Genomic DNA, 20,306 nt, shown 5'->3' with positions numbered 1-20,306 from the left:
GGTGACTACTCGGGAACAGGCCTTCGTTGTTGCTGCCCCTGGACTTTGGAATGGGCTCCCATAAGAGCCTTCCCATCTCTGGCAGCTTTTAAAAAGGCACTAAAAAGGGATTTATTCACCCAGGCTTGTAATTAGATTTATAGTTTTTAAAAAATATGGGGTTTTAAATGTTTTAAATTATTTTAATTAATTGATTTGATGTTTTAAATGATTTTAATTGTAAACTGCCCAAAGATGCAAGTTTTGGGCAGTATAGAAACATTTTAAATAAATAAATCACAAGAAATGGCTGGCAAGTAAGTCAATACAACATTTGTGTACCCCAGATCATCCAATGGTTTTGTGGTTGAGTGGCAATTTGAATCTGGGTCTACTGGGTTTAAATTCAACATTCTAAAATCATTGCACGATCATCGGCATGGGGTGGGTAAATAATATTCCTTCTAATAGTAATGTTTAGGAAGCTAATCAAGATTTTGAGGCGTTAAATGAAATTAAATCTAGACAAAATCAAGCTACTGTCTCCTGGATAAAACAAATGCTGACACAGGAACTGCACTCCCCAGCCTCTTGTAGGATGGAGTTTGAAGTCTAATCACCTTCAAAGGTCTGAGAGGTAATGGGATTTTTTTTCATAGAAGCCTCTACAATGTGCAACTCCCTACCCCAGGAAATGAGTTCGATTTTTAGTCCACCTAATGGCTCAGCAGGGAAATGCTTGACTATCAAGCAAGAGGTTGCCGGTTTGAATCCCCGCTGGTACACCTATATCGGGCAGCAGCAATAGAGGAAGATGCTGAAAGGCATCATCTCATACCGTGTGGGAGGAGGCAATGGTAAACCCCTCCTGTATTCTACCAAAGATAACCACAGGGCTCTGGTCGCCAGGAGTCGAAACTGATTCAACAGCACACTTTACTTTACCTGCCTTTTATTTAACTCAAGACCCAATTAGTTATACAGGCCTTTGACCAACATTTTGAGCAGTTTGTTTAGTTTTTTCCACTACCTCTCTTAATTTTGTTTTATCATATTTGATTACGTTTGTGATTTCCTTTTTCTTGGCAGCCACCTTGAGCTCACTTAACCGAAAAGATAAGATAAATAAAAACTAAATAAATCTAGTCTTTTTAATACAGTCATGAATTTCACAATCTAATGCGTCAACCATAAAGCCATTCATTATCATATAGGACAATAACCAAATGGTCAAGTCTCTGCCCTCCATGGTGACAGACACCCTAAAAAAAAAAGGGGAACATAATTTTCTGTGAGGAGCTAGACAATAAGTCCAATTGAACTGAACACCTGCTTCGCATACAGAAGGTTCCAGGTTCAATCCCCAGAATCTCCAGGTAGGGCTTGGAAAAGACTCCTGCCTGAAACCTTGAAGAGCTACTGCCAGTCAGTGAAGACAATACTGAGCTGGATGGACCAATGGTCTGACTCAGTATAAGGCAACTTCTTGTGTTCCCTAAAGATCAGCTGTGGCGATTCTCAGTTATAATGCTAAATAAAGATGTCTCAGGATGTGGTTGTGTCACTTGCTACCTCTTCCATCTACCTTCATACCAGCTTTCCAAAGTGCAACTTCCTCCTTAGCACTTCTCAAATGAAGCAAGCACCTGTGGTTTTAAAACTGTCTATTGAGAAAGCTGATCAGAAATAGGACAGTTTCACAGTGCATGCATTTGCGAGCAGAAAAGCCACAGACACGGGGGGGGTGCATTTTCATTTGCAGCTTAACCAAAAGTAGTGTAAACCCTCATTGCACTTGAAGTTTCTGATTCTGAACTTAAGTCAGTAATCATAGATTTAAGTGGTTCATCTCATGCCTCTTAAGTTTAATTTTAGCATAGACATGAAGTGGAGTAATCACATAACTATTTGATTTGCTTGCAATAACATATGGAGATGGACTGCAATACACAGAAATCTTTGTGCCCATAAGTCATCTCCACAATAGGTCCAAACTCAAGAAGGCCACAGCCATCACTTGAGTCTTCTGAAAAGTATATCCAGCTTTTAATTTGAATGAGCAGGGAACAGCTGAGAGATCACTGAAGGCTTTAGTTATAGTTTAATTAGTGCTAGAATCATTTCACTTCAACTATGTTGCCAACTAAACTGTACTGGCAACTCAGGGAAACCAATTTAATGTCTTCCCCTCCTTAATCCAAGTGTGCCTCTGGAGGGAAGGTTGGGAAACATAGGATTATCAGCCAATGTTTTGACCCCAACCTCTAACTGGAAGCCTGGTAAAAATGAATCTAGAATTGGGGGAGGGGGGAATTAACCTTTAAGGTCATGGGAGGACATAATTTAAATAAACAGTAAACTGGGGATATTTAGAAATGGCAGCATCCAGAACACTGCCCTAACATAAGAATGTTTTACTTGTGCAACAGGGCAGGGCAGATTGCTGCCAATCCCACTTCCTTCTGCCGCTCCCAAAAATGTCCCTGAGGGGTGGGAGACCCTCAGGGAATATTTTTGGAGGGTGGTAAGAACCAACCCTCCCTAATGAATGAAGCATTCTGAGAGCAGCATTACTCTGGATGCTGTCCAAAGACTTGCTATTTACATGAGATAGTAGTTGAGGAGCTTTTTAAGCTTGCAGACACCCCCACCACAGCAAATATTTTAGAAATATGTAGATGTGAGGGCAAAAATAAAACCTCATGGGTGCAAAGGTATTTACTTCAAAGACAAAACCTAGATTCCAGAAGAAAAGATCAAAAGCCAGAGGTTGCCTACCACCATCAAAGCCTAAAATATATTCTAAGGAGAACATTTTTTTCAACCAATATTCATGAGACCTACACACAAAATCAGATAGTGAATACTAATGGATCTAAAAACGTAAATTTCACAACACAGACAAAATAAAGGTTGAATTCTCTTCTCTAGCCAGTGCTATTCATTTTAGAGTTAGATGTGAATTTGCCTCAGTAAGGCAATATACTGCTCTTGCTTAACAGCCAGTTCCTCTGATACACTTCACAAATTCACTCTAAGGACTGGTATGAATTACTTCACTAATACAGTGGCATAGACACAGAATTGTGAAGTATGGAACCACCAAAAAAACAAAAGTAACTATGTATCCATGGATTTAAGCATGAAAATCTAACCTGTTACAAAGCCAGTTTTCTGTACTTTCTTTCAATGAAATTTTAAACAGGAGAATTTAAAACATTTCTGTTCCCCCTTTTAGGGAGTCCCAAGGCTACTTCCAACAAAGTTTAAAAACATTCAAATATAGATCCAATAAAAAGCACAGAGACTTTGACAGATTTTTAAATACCCAAAGCTAGCTCAAGAGAGCACAAAAGCCCATTAATTAAAAGCAAAGCAGGACAAGTGCGTTTTAATCTCTTGCCTGAAGGCTAGCAGTGAGGGGGCCAACTGGGCACCACAAGGCAAATTCTGAGTGCTGTCCCTAGGATGGCCCCATCCTGCATCTTTACCAGTCAGACCACCAATACCAGTCAGACCACCAACAGCAATAGGACACTGAGCAGGACCTAAGTTGATGAACGCAGTAGGCAGTCTCTTACAGGAAACTGTGATCCTTCAAATATTCAAGTCTAATACCATTCAGGGCTTTAGAGGGAACCACTAGCACATTAAATGGTGTCCAGAAACAAACTGGCAACCAATATAGACATAACATTGGAGTAATATGCTTGAGTGAACTTAGATATACCTGGCAGCTGCATTTTGCACAAGGGGGAGTTTCAAAACAGTCTTCAATAGCAGTTGCATGTTTGAACCTCAGTGTTACAAAGGCATGGAGAACCGTAGCTAGATCTGCCTTTTTCCAGAAAAAATACACAGCTGGCACACCAGCTGAAGCTTTGCAAGAGCACATCTGGCCACAACTGCAATATGGTTTTCCAGGAATAAAGCTAGGTCCAGCAGCACTCCCAATCTAGAGACCTGCTCCTTCAAGAGTAGTGCAACTTCATCCAGAAGAGCTCAACACCCAATTCCAGAAGAGCTCAACACCCAATTCCAGACTGCTTTTTCTACTGAATAATAGCACATGTCTTGCCAGGATTCAGTTATCAGCACCAGAGACAAACCTGACCTGATCCTAGAATCTCAGGGTTGACTTGAACCAAAACCAAGCCTCTTATTTAAAAAAGTGGTAGCCAGTTCAGAGTAACTGGTTCAGTAATCAAATACTCATTCTTTTTGCAGAGTGGTAAGGGTTCCTCTGTGCACCAACTATAAATGCAGGAAATCATGTTTCCCAGCGAGCCATCTGAAAAGAGGTGTAGCAGCACTAGAGCTTGAGAGGCAGGGCCTAGGACTGGTAGTCTGGTGCTCAAGAAGCAGCTGTCTAACAGTAATAAGACCTCATTAGACTGCAACTATTTGCAAGATTCTTTAACTATTTCTTTACCGTTACAGTTTTTGTTTTGTTAGGATAGAGTTGCAGATGAGAAAGGGGAAACATGTTTAGATACAGCTCTAATGACTTTAGAGGAGGGGACATGGATACGAAAACCTGATTAACAAGCACTTTACTTGAGACCTTCCCTAGGTGAACTTTAAGCTTTTTCTCCTCTGGCCACTAAGACTAGAGGATTCTTTCTTCCAATAAATATTAAAACAGACATTGAGTACTGCTTGCTTATTAAAATGTAGGGTTTCAGACAAAGTTTTAAAAAAACAAGGCCTAGGGAAGAATTACTTCCCTACTGAAGTTACAGTTCCTAAACATCCAACAAATGATCATGTTACACTGATATACTGTGAATCTAGATTGAGGGACATAAGCACATTCATGAGCAACTTGTGTTTTTTCTGAGTTTAATAGTTGTCATTGAACTCATTTTGTAGATTGACATTGTAAGCAAATGAGTCTGATTATTCTACATGAAATGTATCCTAAAACACTTTGAAATGTTGCTGAACCTGAATTGAACCCAATGTTATAATAATTATAATTATTTATTATTAAATTTATATACTGCCTGACTCAAAAGGCTCTAGGCGGTTCACAAAATGGTTTGAATCCTGGGCAAGACACCTTTCCTTAATCTGTTTTCCCACATTACTCAAGGAAATTCAGATTTAAGTTGCAAAAGATGTGTGATAATTCATCTAGACAAAATAACCAAAGAACAAATTCACCACTGGACAAGCAATATAGGAATATAGGAAGTTGCCATATACTCAGTCAGACCATTGGTCTATCTAGCTCAGTATTGTCTTCATGAATGGCAGCGGCTTCTTCAAGGTTGCAGGCAGGAATCTCTCTCAGCCCCATCTTGGAGAGAATACATATACATACATATACACACACACACATATATATATATATATACATATACATACATATACATATACACATACATATACATACACACACACACACATATATACACACACTTTGTATATAATTGTGCTTTGGCAACGTACTGTATGCTTTGGTAGTTTAATTAAAACATCTTGTCCTATTAAAAAAATATATCTTGTCCTGTCTTGGAGAAGCCAGGGAAGGAACTTGAAACCTTCTGCTCTTCCCAGAGTGGCTCCATCCCCTAAGGGGGAAGATCTTACAGTGCTCATACTTCTAGTCTCCTATTCATAAGCAACCAGGGCAGACCTTCCTTAGCTAAGGGGACAAGTCATGCTTGCTACCACAAGACCAGCTCTCCTCTCCCTCAAGTAAGTAAATTTGAGTAAGATCTGAATCTGAAGATGAAATTTTATTTACGTAACACAAGTGATATACAGTGGAAAATAAGCACCACTACATTAACATGTTGCTTTCTAAATTATCACCTGTCAGGAAAACAAAACCATCTTTGATGGTAGAATCTGGTTGCCAGCTTGCAATAAAAACCTAAATGTGGACGTCTAGATAAAATCCAAAAACTTCTTTCAACGGAGAGGGGTGGCAGAGATAGTTGGGAGAGTGTGATACACAGGATTGGCTTGGGTTGGCACAGGCTGCCATCCCCCCATGATTTTTCATGGTTTGGGGGGAGGGCATGCCTTGGCACATGCGGGACCCATGGAGCACACCACAGTAAGTCTGGGGGCTTTTCCCAACTTTTCCCTCCACCTTGGAACCTAACCCCCCTTTCCCCATAGCCTCATTACTTGTGGTTCCGTTACTCACGTTAATAGGCGAAGAACAGAACCCCTGCGAGTAACAAGGTTCTTCTGTATTAAAATCTGATAGTGTCTAGAGAGTTACAGGAATACATCCTGTTCTGGAAGCTAACCGTGACACATCAAAGTAATCCATGAAACATTTTAGACTATTATTGAAATCAGGGTATTGAGCTGAACTCAGAAATTCAATTCCTATTTTGCTGTATTGGACATTATGGAAATACCATACATGTTTCTACCACTAAATGTTTCAAATATTGAAAAGCTTAAGGAATAAGAGAACTTTGTGCCTCATGCAATTATCTGAAATGAGACCCTCTCAGATAAAGCAGTAGACTCTGCGGGCTGCTGATCTGAATCAGAACACTATTCTCAAGTCCCTAGATAGTGACAGTTTCACAGAAATTATTGATCGGGCATGCTCCTTCTGAAGGGCAGCAGGGCATGTAAATGCGACTCTGACTTCTATATAATTTATAGTAAAACAGCTAAAGTGATTTTATTCAAGTTATTGTTTCAGATATGAGAAGTTCTGAATATGCAGTTCTGTGGTTCACAGCCACTCCATTTTATTCTTAAATTTTATTTAAATTTATTTATAGATGTATTTATCATATTTTACACCACCTTATATGTACATCTCTAAACAGTGTACAAATTTTAATATTGAAATGACAGATTAAAATACAAAAATAAAATAAAAATATAAGACAAGTTATTAAAATTAATTCTAATTAAAAGCTAATTACAACAGGAGAGTCTTGAGGGTCTTTCTGAAAACAAACAGAGAAGGAGATGCTCTTATTTCAGAAGTGAGCATATTCCAAAGCTGTGGGGCAGCCACAGAGAAAGCCTGGTCCTGAGTTGCCACCAGACTAGCCAGTGGCAAACATAACTGGACCTCTCCAGAAGATCGCAAAAGGCGACGGGTTCATGACAAAGGAGGTGCTCTCTTAAAAAGCCTGGACCCAAGGTGTTCAGGGCTTCAATAACCAGCACTTTGTATTTCACCCAGAAACATATTGGCAATCAGTGCAGTTCATTTAACATCAGAGTTATGTGGTCCCTTTGTGCTGTCCCAGAGACCTATCCGGTTGCAAAATTCTGTACCAATTGTAGTTTCCAGACTATGTACAAAGGCAGCCCCATGTAGAGTGCATTACAGTAGTCAAATCTGGAGATTACCAGCGTATACACCACTGTTTTAAGGTCATTCACCTCTAGAAATGGATGTAGCAGGCATATCAGCTGAAGCTGATAAAAAACGCTCCTGGCCACTGCCTCAACCTGAGGCAAAGAGAGCGTTATGTCTAGGAGCACTCCCAAGCTACGTACCTGATCTTTCAGGGGGAATGCAACTCCATCCAGAACAGAGAGATCTAAACCATCAGTCTGGTCCCAACCCCCCATAGTCAGGACCTCCAACTTATCTGGATTCAACATCAGTTTGTTATACCTTATCCAGCCCATTACCACCTCCAGGCAGGCACTTAGGGAAGATATGCCATTTCCTGAAGAGGTCGACATGGAGAAGTAAATCTGGGTGTCATCAGCATATTGATAACACCCAGCACAAAACCTCCTGATGATATCTCCCAGCAGTTTCATGTAGATCTTAAAGAGCTTTGGAGATAGTATGGAGCTTTGTGGAACTCCATACTTCAGTTCTCATTTTGCAGTGCAACAGTCTCCAAGCGACACCATCTGGAATCTACCAGAGAGGTAGGAGTGGAACCACTGTAACACAGTGCCACGCAATCCCACCTCCCTCAGGTGGTCCAGAAGGATACCATGGTTGATGGTATCAAAAGCTGCAGAGAAATCCAAAAGGAAAAGCAGAGTCACACTCCTTCTGTCGATCCATCAGACCAACCAAGGCAGTCTCAGCCCCATAGCCCACATGGAAGCCAATTTGAAATGGCTTTCATGTGGACTAATCTGTATCATCCAAAACTGCCTGGAGCTGAGAGGCCACCTCAATCGCCTTGCCCAACCATGGAAGATTAAAGACAGGTCTGTAATTAGCTAACTCGGAGGGATCTAATGCAGGTTTCTTCAGAAGTGGTCTAATAGCCTCCTTAAGACAAGGAGCCATCCTGCCCTATCTCAGAGAAGCATTTTATAATATTTACCAGACCCTCTATGATAATATGATTATTAGATGAAATAAGCAAAGCTGGACAAGGGTCAAGAAAACAGGTTGCAGGGCGCACAGTCCAAAGCAATTTGTCCACTTCCTCAGGTGTCAAACTGAAAAGGATCCACTCTAATCCCATAAGAGGAGTTGCTGGACACCTTCACAGTAGACTCTGCAGCAACTGTGGAATCCAGCTTGGACTGACTACAAGAGATTTTATCCACAAGAAAGTTGTTAAAAATGTCACAGTGAGTAACCAATGTTTCCAAGTTTAAATTCAGACCTGGACAGCTCAGCTGGACATGGGTTTGTGGAAGCAATGCAGACAGAAAACAACTTCTTTGCCCTCTGTACTGCCACTTGCGCTCTAGTTATCTACCTTGCCGCTTCAGCTCCCGTAGTTCATCCAAATACCATGGGGCTGTCTTTAAAGCAAATTGGAGAGGATGCTTTGGAGTAATTGTGTCAACTGCTCTAGTGAGTTCGTTATTCCATCTTTGCACCAGAGCATCAACAGAATCACTATCAGAGCCAACCCTAAACCCTTCCAAGGCATCTTGGAATCCTATTGGATCCCATAACTTCCTCGGACAGACCAATGTAATAGGTCCTTCACCCCTGCAGGGGTGAGTCAAGGCTTTAAGTTCTACCTTAACCAGATGGTGATCCATCCATGACAATGGGGAGATGACATGAGTCCCCACCCATGGAACACCACCCTGATCAGAGCAAAAGACTAAATTGAGCATGTGACCAATATCATGTGTCAGTTCAGAGACCAATTGGGATAGGCCCACAGTCGTCATGGCTGCTATGAACATTTGAGCCATTCCCAACAACCCAGTCCCAAAATGAACATTGAAGTCTCCTACCACCAAAAACCTGGGCTACTCTAATGCTCTAGAGCCAGCATGGTGTAGTGGTTAGAGTGCTGGACTAGGAGCAGGGAGATCCGAGTTCAAATCTCCATTCAGCCATAAAAAAAACTAGCTGGGTGACTCTGGGCCAGTCACTTCTCTCTCAGCCTAACCTACTTCACAGGGTTGTTGTGAAATAGAAACTCAAGTATGTAGTACACCGCTCTGGGCTCCTTGAAGGAAGAGTGGGATATAAATGTAACAACAACAACAACAACAACAACAACTCAGCAACCAGGTCTGTCAGCTCAATTAGGGGCTCCACTGGGCAATTAGGTGATCAGTAGAAGGTAGGACCAGCAGAAGTCCCAATTTATCCCTGTTTCCTAGACTTAGGTACACACATTCAATATAGGCCAAAATCCCTGGTAGGGATCATGGTAAGGGAGATGGTATTAAGAACATAAGAACATCCCTGCTGGATCAGGCCCAAGGCCCACCTAGTCCAGCATCCTGTTTCACACAGTGGCCCACCAGATGCTGCTGGAAGCCACAGGCAGGAGTTGAGGGCATCCCTCTCTCCTGCTGTTACTCCCCTGCAACTGGTTCTCAAAGGCATCCTGCTTTTATTTATTTAACACATTTTATACCGCCCAAAACGTGTATCTCTGGGAGGTTTACAACAAAATAAAAACAACATTAAAACATTAGTAAAAACAAAAACAAGAAATTAAAAACACAACAAATTAAAACTTTTGAGGCTGGAGGTGGCCTTTAGCCCTCCAGCTAGTAGCCGATGACAGACCTCTCCTCCATAAAGTTATCCAAACCCCTCTTAAAGCCATCCAGGTTGTTGGCTGTCACCACATCTCATGGCAGAGAATTCCACAAGTTGATTATGCGTTGTGTGAAAAAGTACTTTCGTTTGTTGGTCCTAGATTTCCTAGCAATCAATTTCATGGGATGACCCCTGGTTCTAGGGTTATGTGAGAGGGAGAAGAATTTCTCTCTAGCCACTTTCTCTACTCCATACATGATTTTATAGATCTCTATCATGTCTCCCTGCAGTCGTCTTTTTTCTAAACTAAAAAGCCCCAGGTGTTGTAGCCTTGCCTCATAAGAAAGGTGCTCTAGGCCCTTGATCAACTTGGTTGCCCTCTTCTGCACCTTTTCTAGTTAAACAATGTCCTTTTTAAGATGTGGTGACCAGAATTGTACGCAGTACTCCATGTGTGCACCATAGTTTGGTATAAGGGTATTATAATATTAGCAGTTTTATTTTCAATCTCCTTCGTAATGATCCCTAGCATGGAATTGGCCTTTTTCACAGCTGTCACACATTGAGTCGACACAACGGGCTGTCCACCACCACCCCAAGATCCCTATCCTGGTCAGTCACCGACAGCTCAGATCCCATCAACGTATACTTGAAGTTGGGAGGTTTTCGTCCCAATGTCCATCACTTTTAGCTTGTCATATTTGAACTGCATTTGCCATTTTGTCGCCCACTCCCCCAGTTTGGAGAGATCCTTTTGGAGCTCTTCACAATCAGTTTTGGATTACACTACCCGAAAGAGTTTGGTATCATCTGCAAATCTGGCCACCTCACTGCTTACCCCTGCTTCTAGATCATTTATGAATAAATTAAAAAGCACCGGTCCCAGTACAGATCCCTGGGGGACCCCACTTCTTACTTCCCTCCATTGTGAAAACTCTCCATTTATACCTACCCTCTGTTTCCTCTCTTTCAACCAGTTAGCAATCCACACATGTACTTGTCCCCTTATCCCATGACCGCTAAGTTTCCTCAGGAATCTTTGATGAGGAACTTTGTCAAAAGCTTTTTGGAAGTCCAGGTATACTATGTCAACTAGATCACCTTGATCCACACACTTGTTGACACTCTCAAAGAACTCCAAAAGGTTGGTGAGGCAAGATTGACCTTTGTGAAAGCCATGCTGGTTCACTACCAGCAGGGCCTAGTCTTCTATGTGCTTTACAATTTTATTCTTGAGGATGCTTTAAATCAATTTGCCTGGAATGGATGTTAAGCTAACCAGCCTGTAATTTCCCAGATCACCCCTGGATCCCTTTTTGAAAACCAGTGTTACATTTGCTATTTTCCAGTCCTCTGGTACAGAGCCTGATTGCAGGGATAAGTTATTTATTTTAGTAAGGCGGTCAGCAATTTCACATTTGAGTTCTTTGAGGACTCTTGGATGGATGCCATCCGGCCCTGGCAATTTGTTAGCTTTCAGTTTTTCCAGACAGTTTAGAACATCATCTCGTCACTTCTATCTGACTCAGTTCTTTAGCCTTCATCCCTAAAAAGCCTGGTTCAGTATGCTCAGTATCCTCTACCGTGAAGACAGACACAAAGAACTCATTTAGCTTCTCTGCAACCTCCATATCCTCCTTAATAATCCCTTTCACTCCCTCATTGTCTAATGGTCCAACTGCCTCCCTGGAAGGTTTTCTGCTTCTGATGTATTTAAAGAAGTTTTTGTTATTCCCCTTGATACTTTTGGCTAAATGGTCCTCAAACTCTCTTTTTGCCTCCCTTATTGTCACCTTGCATTTCTTTTGCCAGAGTTTGTGTTCCTTTCTGTTCTCTTCATTTGGACAGGCCTTCCAATTCCAGAAGGAAGTTGTCTTCCCTTTTATGGCTTCCTTGATGGTACCTGTTAGCCATGCTGGCATCCTCCTGGACTTAGTGATACCTTTCCTCCTTTTGGGTATACAATCTAACTGGGCTTCTAGTATTGTGGTTTTGAGCAAACTCCATGCACTATGGAGTGAAGTGACTCTCCTGATTTTCCCTTTCAGCTTTCTTTTCACCATACTCCTCATTTTGGGGAAGCTTCCTCTTCTGAAATTCAAAATGTCCGTGTTAGACTTCCTTGGTGATTCTCTCCCCGCATGTATGCTGAATTTTATCGCACTATGGTCGCTGTTCTCTAAGGGTCATCGACACTGACATCCCACACCAGGTCCTGGGTGCCACTCAGGATTAAGTCCAAGGTCGCCTTCTCTCTGGTTGGTTCCAAGACCAACTGTTCTAGGGCAGTCATTCAGCGTATCCAGAAATTTGACATCTTTGTCATTACCTGACTGTGAATTTACCCAGTCTATGTGTGGGTGATTGAAGTCACCCATTATTACAGCCCTGCTTCTCCTTGACGCCTCCCTGATTTCCTGCTGCAACCCCCAGTCACTGTCAGCATTTTGATCCGGAGGGCAATAGCACGTCCCCAGTAGCACGTTTCCCTTTCAGGCCTTGTATTGTCACCCACAGGATTTCTGTGGAGGACTCCAGTCCACTTAGGTTTTCTAGCTTGTTAGATTCTATCCCTTCTTTAAAATACAGTGCTACTCCACCTCCAAGGCACCCCTCCCTGTCCTTATAGAACACAGTCACCCAACCTCCCTGCTCACATCCTCTCAGCTGCTCCACCATGGAGTAACCCTCTGGGAGGAGCTGGGACCAAACCAGACCACTAGGCTCTCCCAACCAGGTCCCTGTGATACACCTTCATTCATGATCAAGTCATGCATTACCACAGATTTATTGTGAACCAACCTGGCATTACAGAGCAATAAGGTTGTCAATGCTCTCCAAGGTCAAAGAGGTGGTAGGCCTGCTGGAAGGGGCAATAGCAATTAAATTCTTAAATTCACTTCCGCTATGTAGATCTGCTGGCCTACAAACGCCATATCTTCGTCTATCACCCACCACCACTGGTACAAGCTGCCCCAGGGTCATCCCCCACCTCTCCATCTTAGTTCAATCCAAGACACACCTGTATCAATCCTAACCAAAAAAACCTAAACAATGAAGTGGGCAGGACTCTTCTTTCAAGTGATCAAAAACAATGTTAGCCCCAGCCCTCAGTCCCACCCCAGAAGGCCACTGCCCAAGTTCGGCCTGCTCTGGAAGTCGCCTGTAGTCCCTTTTTAAACCAGGAAACCCTCAGACCCGTCCTCTCACATGGGCTTCTGGAGCAGTGTTCCCTCTAACAGAAAATCCCAGAGGTTGTGGATTATAACTCCCAGCATCCTCAGCCAAAGCCCACAGCAACTAAGGATTCCGGGAGCTGTAGTCAACATCTGGGATTCCCTCTTACAGGGAACACTGTTCTGGAGCTTGGCAGCTGGAACAGCCCCCACACAGCTTCAGCTCGTCAGGGCAATTGGACCGTGGCTTAAACCAATGCACTGATATGAGAAACTGACTCAATGTTTGTGAATATTTGACAGTATATCTTGCCCCAGTTCAGAGGCGCTCTGTGATACAGCACCGATTCTCATTCAAGCATCTCAGATAGGAGGAAAAGACCTCTGCCAAAGACTTGGAAAGACATGCTAGAGTCAACAGCACTGCGCCAGATGGACTGATAGTCTGACGCACAATAGGACAGTTTCATACCTTCTATGCTGCGGTTCAAACTGTTAGCTCTCTTGGGAGAAGGGAATGGATCACTATCAAATGGTTAACACACCAAAAAACAGAGGGTAGAAATAAACTGAGTTTTCTCAATGAAGGTAAATGCCTGTCCCCTCAGAACATATATTGAATAAGTTTTATTTCCAGTTTCAATGCCTGATATTTATTTGGCTCTAACTTATTTATAAACAAAATGCACATATTTTACACATATCCTGAAATTTTGCCATTCAGAATAACCTGAAGTCAACAAAAGGAATTCTCCAAAATGGGTGAACAGGTAACAGAATGACAAATTAAAGTCAGCCTTCTTGTTCTGTCCATCATCTTAGTAGACATGGTATTTACAGTTCCAAACGTTTTGTCACCGGAGCAGGGGATTGAACCTACAAGTTATCCTCCCTCTGTGGGATTTAACCCCCAGTCAGTGTGTGAAATCTGGTCTCTCTGTTTTTGGTGTGACTGTACTCAGAACATGGTTCCTGCTCAATCACACTGGGAGGGAGAAAGGCCTGCTTCTGTTGTGAGCATTTGGTGGTGTGAGTTGCCAAATAACTGCTCTAGAGGATTCCTCCACCAGAACCAACATTCATCCATCTTCTCCTTCCTTGATCTGAAATCTCTGAGCATCAAGTTGGAACACTGGATTGTAGGATCAAGAATTGCTAGCAAAGTCACTAGCCCAGAGAACATCTTGGTGTACTGCTCTGGCTGCTCTCAACAACCAGAGTCCTTGGAAAACTCTTTGTGTGGGCTTACGCGGGATCAGAGTTGTGTTTCAACTACCTAAGAGTCCCAGGATCTTTTGAATGAAACCCAGAATAATCCTTGAGGGTCTCCCCACAAGCAGATTTGCCCCAAGCTAAGCACTCATGCCCGATTACCCAGGAATCTCACTACTCCCCCAGATTGCTGAGGGCTCACATAAAGCCACAGTTGTGGGTGCTGTGCCTGTAACCACCACTTGTCCTTGCCCTCTGCCAAGAAGACCTAACAGGGACTGCAGATTTTCCCCTCCCCATTAATGAGAAGCACTCCTCCTTACATATGAGGGAAGAGAGAGCGAGCAGAATGTTGTTTCTCTTCCAGAATGGGACTCCATTTCTCTCATTCTCCCATCTCCCTTCTTGCTGGCATAACCATTTCCTTGCTCACCATTCAGTTTCGTATTGGCCACATATTCTATATGGTTTGAATACTTCGCATTACTACCTGCATAATTGTTTGTATTCTTGGGGCAAAGTTGTCAACTGCTCTCATTTTGTATTGTGCTTCTATTTTAATAAACTTCATGTCTAGCCTCCAAGTCTATTGCTGCTCTACACTGATATTTGCCTGTGTATAGACTGTGACCCTCAAGTACACACATTTGCAATATTGGTCTGAGAGCTAATTCCTCTAACTGAAGTAAAAGCATATTTACAGATGTTATATATGACATACATCTGAACAAGTGTGGTAACACTTTGCATTTATCTTTTAGATGCACATCTACTCTTTGTTAATAAGAATATTTCTGACTGAATGAATCCAACAGGATGGTAATCTCAAAACCCCAAAGGAAAAGCTGAAGACTTTTCGTTGTAAGCAAGATTGTGCAGTCCAAGCAAGTTTTGCTTAAACTGGAGCAAACATTAAGATCCATTTCACTTGATTAGAATGGAGCAAGAAAGTTAACACAGAACATGTTTGTGTGCTGAAGGCTGAGCACTACTTTTAAAGTTTTGTTAATGCTAGGCAGTACCTTATATCATTTGATGGATATATAATGCAAAAAAACCCAGACATTTCTCTGGAAAACAGTACTCCAGAGAATTGTCATCAGATATATGCTTTGGGTATCATCCAGATGAATCTTCCATTTGTAGTTCCACATGTGAAAAGGAGAGGGACATTTTTGCTGATCTCTCCCTTCCCATTACTGCTCCATATCTGCCCCCGCCCAATGTCCCTGGAAGCTGAGGACCCTCAGGAACAGATCTGCAGAGAGAAGTAGGAATAAGTGGAAATCACTCCCCGCCTGCCCCATGCCACTTGTGCAAGAAGAACATACTTCTGTGAAAAGAAGATTAGTCTGTGTGCTTCCCTATGTTTTTGAACTAATTTTCAAAAAAATGTATAAAAGTAGTCTTGAAGATCAGTAAAGACTGAACATTCCAATAAAAAATGTTCATGTACAGCTCAGTCATGCAAAGCTGATCATTCCTTTAAAAATGAACTTTAAAAGTGCTAACTGCAGTATCCAGCATATAAAGCAGACTCCAATTCTCTTTACAGATTAAGTAGTCACTCACAGGTTTGTTCTTAAAAGCAGCAAATGTTTTGAGGGCACAAGACAGAATATACATTTTTGCTATGCAAGATTTATCTCATCACGAGGTAGATTTAAACAAACCTGTAAGCCCCAAAGCCCACTTTTATTGTATGCATGGTAGCTCATAAAAGCATCATTTCCAACCACATACATCTATCATCATCATCATGTTACCAAAAACAGGCTGCAGGTCCCTTTGGACAGCAGTTATCAATATGTAAAACTTTAAAATACCCTTTTCCAACTTGGATAGCAGTGGAGCACTACACATGAAAACCCCCAAAGAACCCAACAATACAGGTACATGCAAATCTAAGTCATTAAATTATCACTTCTTTCTGATAGAAAGCTCAACTAAAGAGCACCATTCATAACCTGTATAGTAAAGCTGAACCTGCAGGAAAGGTTGCTAAAAATGCCATAATCTGGGACAACCTCGAGTATAGCATTAAGTAACAATATAGTTACTTAAGTGACTGTTGCTGGTGTCTATCTTATGTTTCTTTTTAGATTGTGAGCCCTTTGGGGACATGGTTCCATCTTATTTGTTTGTTATTTCTCCGTGTAAACTGCCCTGAGCCATTTTTGGAAGGGCAGTATAGAAATCGAATGAATGAATGAATATATAGAATTTCTAACGTTTTTACTGCTAAAAAAGATTGCCATGCAACAGTGTTCCCACTAAGGCATGCACACTCAAGTTTTTTTTAATGTCCGCTTAGTTAATTTTAGAACCCACTCAGGTTGAATCAGGGAGGGCCCCATTCTGAATGCATGTGTGCACACACTGCCTTGATACCTCTGCCCGCCCAGTACAAAACTCATTCCACACACAGATGAAAAAAATTAGAAAGAACACTGCATGCTACCAGGCAATGCAACAATTAAAAGTTATTTTCCCTCTCAATATTATGTGGGAAGCTCCTATGCCAATTCATTTATTCTTCCAGAGTTTTACTGTGAAAGGATGACAACTGTGAAAGGATCATTTATTCTTCCAGAGTTTTACTGTGAAAGGATCACAGAACTAGACTATTAAATTTCAGAGAGAAATCAAACTTTCCATGATGACTCGTGAAGAACAGATATCAAAGCAGACAGAAAGAGTACTAAATAGAAAACAAGCCATGAAAATCAGATGCAGCTTAGCAAGAGAGTGACTGTGGTTCTACAGCATGCATAGATATTTGTTCAACTAAAAGTGCTCTCATTCAAAAGATTACACAAGAAGATTGTTACAGCAGGATAGATGCCCGCTGTCACTTGAAGGATCTAATATAATAGGATGTTGTGTAGTGTGTAAGGTGAGAAGTACTTAAAAATGCAAGGAATTAAACCACAATTACTAAGGCAGCCAGGTATGAACTCGAGAATGTGTTAATGGTAGGATAAGAGACAAGAGGCATTGTTAAGGGGAAAGCCAGACACGACAACCACAGGAAGATAAGTAGCAAGAGACAGAGCACATATTGAAGATCATTTAATATGAGCTACCTCTTACCACATTTTAAACAGCCTTATTCATTACAGTGATCTCAATGCAAATCCTGTCTACCCCTTCATACACACTTGTGTGGTGCAATAACAATTCTAAACTGTAATAGTGATTTCAGGGACATAGCCAGAAGGTTATAACTATTCCAGAGCAATTAAGTCAACACTGAAGTGTGCAACAACTGACCTCACACAGACAGAAATGCCAGGAAGTGAAGCAGTGCCAAAAGAGAGGAAGACTAACAGCTTTGCAAACCAAGAAAAGCAATTAGCAAAAGAAACACATGGGTGGGTGAAGGAAAAAGTTTTCTTTTTTAAGTTAATAAGGGAAGAAATACAGGGAGGGTGGCATAGAAACAGAAGATGCTACAGGAGATGGAACTGGGCTTTTACCTATTGAACACAAAAATAATCTGGCACTGTAAAGGCAGAGGCTGCAACCCTATGCATGCGTTCCTGGGAATAAGCCCTACTTAACCCAACAGGACTTGTGCCCCGGATTGCACACTGCAGCAGATCTATGGGGGCATTAAAGATTCTGTGGACTAGAGCCCACTTCATCAGATACCCTGCTAATTAGGCAAAGAGGCACCTTTCAAAGTGGTGAGTCTCATATTTAGCAGAAGAACAACTGCCCTATTCAAACCAAACACAGCATCTCTCCAGTGGCTGCTGCTGGTGTCTATGTAGACTGTGGGCCCTTTGGGGACAAGCAACCTCTTCTGCCTTTTTATTATTAATGTATTATTTCCCCATGTATATCACTTTACGAACTTCTTAGTTGACACACGGTATATAAATAATAGCAATAAGTAAGATACAATATCTGACAAAGTGGGTGCTAGCCCATGAAAGCTTCTATGTCCCCATCTATCGGTTCTTGCCTTTAAGGCTTTCCACAGGATACTGTTTTGAGTATACATGCATGCTGGCATCTGCTGTAGGAGACTAAACACGCAGACCTCATGGGAACCTATCTAAAGGAGAGAGAACAGAGAGGAGAAGTGACTGTAAACGCCCCAGCACACGCACACACCCCTATCCACCCCAGGCGCTCTCTCCATAAGGGGTGAGGCAGACAGCGTGGCAGACAGGAAAGCCCACGGCGGGTGGTGGTGGATTTGCTCTCGAAGGTACACACAGAGAGACACAGAGAATGGGGGTGCAGCAGATAAGGGGCTGTGAAATGCACTCCCTACGGATACTAGAGGCTACAGATCTTTACCGGCCTTTTAAAAAGCCCTAACAATACACCTTCTGTTTAGCCTTAGTTATTTTAAATGCTTTTCGAAGAGTTTTTAATGGGCTGTTTATTGTGGGTTTTATCTGTTTTATTTATGTGACGAAGCGCCTAAAACCATCTGGGTGATGCGTTATAAAAATTTAAGAAATTAAGAGGAAAGAAAAAATTGATGGGCGAGGGGGGGGGCCGCCGGCCGGCCAGCTTCCTCCCCCACCCCCCACGCCCCAGTTCGCCCTCACTACCCCACTCTTTCACTCACCCGTCTTTCCGCTTGGCCTTGTAGACGTGCCCGTAGGTGCCCCTCCCCACCTTGCAGCCCTCGTACTCGAAGAGGTCCTCCACGCGCTCGCGCTCCCCGGTCAGCTTCACCTTGAAGTCATAGTCCATCTTCCCGCAACGCCGGGAATCGCCGCCGCCTCAGATGACACCCCGCCCAGTGGAGCCCCCGCCCGCCGCCGCCACCACCGCCGGCACCAGGGAGGAGGAGGAGGAGGCCCCTCAGCCGCGGCGCGGACCATCCAGGTGGGGGGGAGGGAGGGAGGGGGGAGGGCTGCTGCCGCGGGGACGGGGCGGGGTGCGGGAGGGAGGGAGAGGGGAGAGAGGGCGCGGCTGCCGCCGCCCGCTTTCGCCGCCTTCTTCTCTTCCTCCTCCTCTGCCTGCTTCGCTTCGTCCCCTCAGCCAGCGACAAGAGCCGAGTAGGGCAAGCCGCACAACAGCCGGTCTCTCGCGGCTCGGAATACGGCAGCCGCGCCTGACCACGCTGCTGCAAAAAGGGAGCGTCGTAAAGCCTCGCCTCCCCTCTCTGCCCGTGTTACTCTTTCTCTGGTATCTCCCGCAGTGGGAGAGCGCACCACGTGGAACCTGACCGGCTCCTAGGCCACGCCTCCCGGCATCCCGACAGGCACCGCGCTCCTTTCACGCCCCAGGTTTTCCGGTTTGGGAAGTGTAGTTCGAACCTGGACGAAGGGCCCATGGAAAGGGCTATACTGTAATGGGTATCTTGGGAAGTGCAGTCGGAACCTTATGGGCTGTTGCTGTCTTGATGCATGATGGGAGTTGAAGTCTTTGGGTTGTTGGAACGCTAGGAAGGGCGTACTGTGCAGACTGGGAGCTGTAGTCTGAAATTCATTGGATGGGGCTGGTGCATAATGGGAGTTGAAGTTCTTCAGGTTGCGGTTTAGGCCTCTCAATAGGAACAAGTCCTAGAGATTTGTTGAACAGGGACAAATGGCCATTGCTGAGCCTGAAGAGCGGGCGTGTGGTTTGTTTGTTTTTTAAAAGGTTAATTAAATGTAGCATATATAACGAGTTACAAGATTAGTTGTAGATGATTCACACGACATTTGGGAGAAGCTTTTCCCTGACACTGGTGATGACATATTTCCTACATCACTACAGTTGAACAATTTAGATAGTGGTCCACATGCCTAAGTCTCAGTTGAAGTTATCACTGCAAAGGCATCAAACATAATTTATTATTTTATTTATTTTGCATATTTTTATATTGCATCCTACAGAAGTCCCTGGGGTGGTTCACAATCTAAAAGTAAGTTAAAACAATTTAAAGTACAAATAAAAACTCTAAAACCCAAAGCTTTAAAACAATGAACTAAAAGCCTGGCTAAACAGGTATGCTTTCAAGTTCTTCTTAAAAACGTTCAGAAAAGGGGGGAGACAAATTT

The 20,306-nt window shown here is 42.9% G+C and overlaps 1 protein-coding gene across 3 annotated transcripts in view; it reads right to left on the bottom strand.

The window, feature by feature from the left end:
• CDK8 (cyclin dependent kinase 8) overlaps positions 1-19,600 on the bottom strand; it is an 82,258-nt gene extending 62,658 nt beyond the window's left edge. The window contains exons 1-2 of one of the 3 annotated variants that reach the window (XM_053308728.1): positions 18,884-19,020; positions 15,318-15,553 (exon numbers count right to left, since the gene is read on the bottom strand). In XM_053308728.1, the coding sequence (XP_053164703.1) occupies positions 15,318-15,361 (44 nt within the window). In that variant the 5' untranslated portion in view covers positions 15,362-15,553; positions 18,884-19,020. Of the gene's footprint in view, positions 1-15,317; positions 15,554-18,883 lie in introns of all 3 variants that reach the window. The other 2 variants (XM_053308727.1, XM_053308726.1) reach the window with 2 other exon arrangements.
• Between the last annotated feature and the right edge of the window lie 706 nt (positions 19,601-20,306).

Source organism: Hemicordylus capensis, chromosome 3 (assembly GCF_027244095.1).
Source record: "Hemicordylus capensis ecotype Gifberg chromosome 3, rHemCap1.1.pri, whole genome shotgun sequence".
Classification (NCBI taxonomy): domain Eukaryota; kingdom Metazoa; phylum Chordata; class Lepidosauria; order Squamata; family Cordylidae; genus Hemicordylus; species Hemicordylus capensis.
The sequence above is the reverse complement of the archived record's forward strand: the minus strand, read 5'-3'. Positions and strand labels throughout refer to the sequence as shown.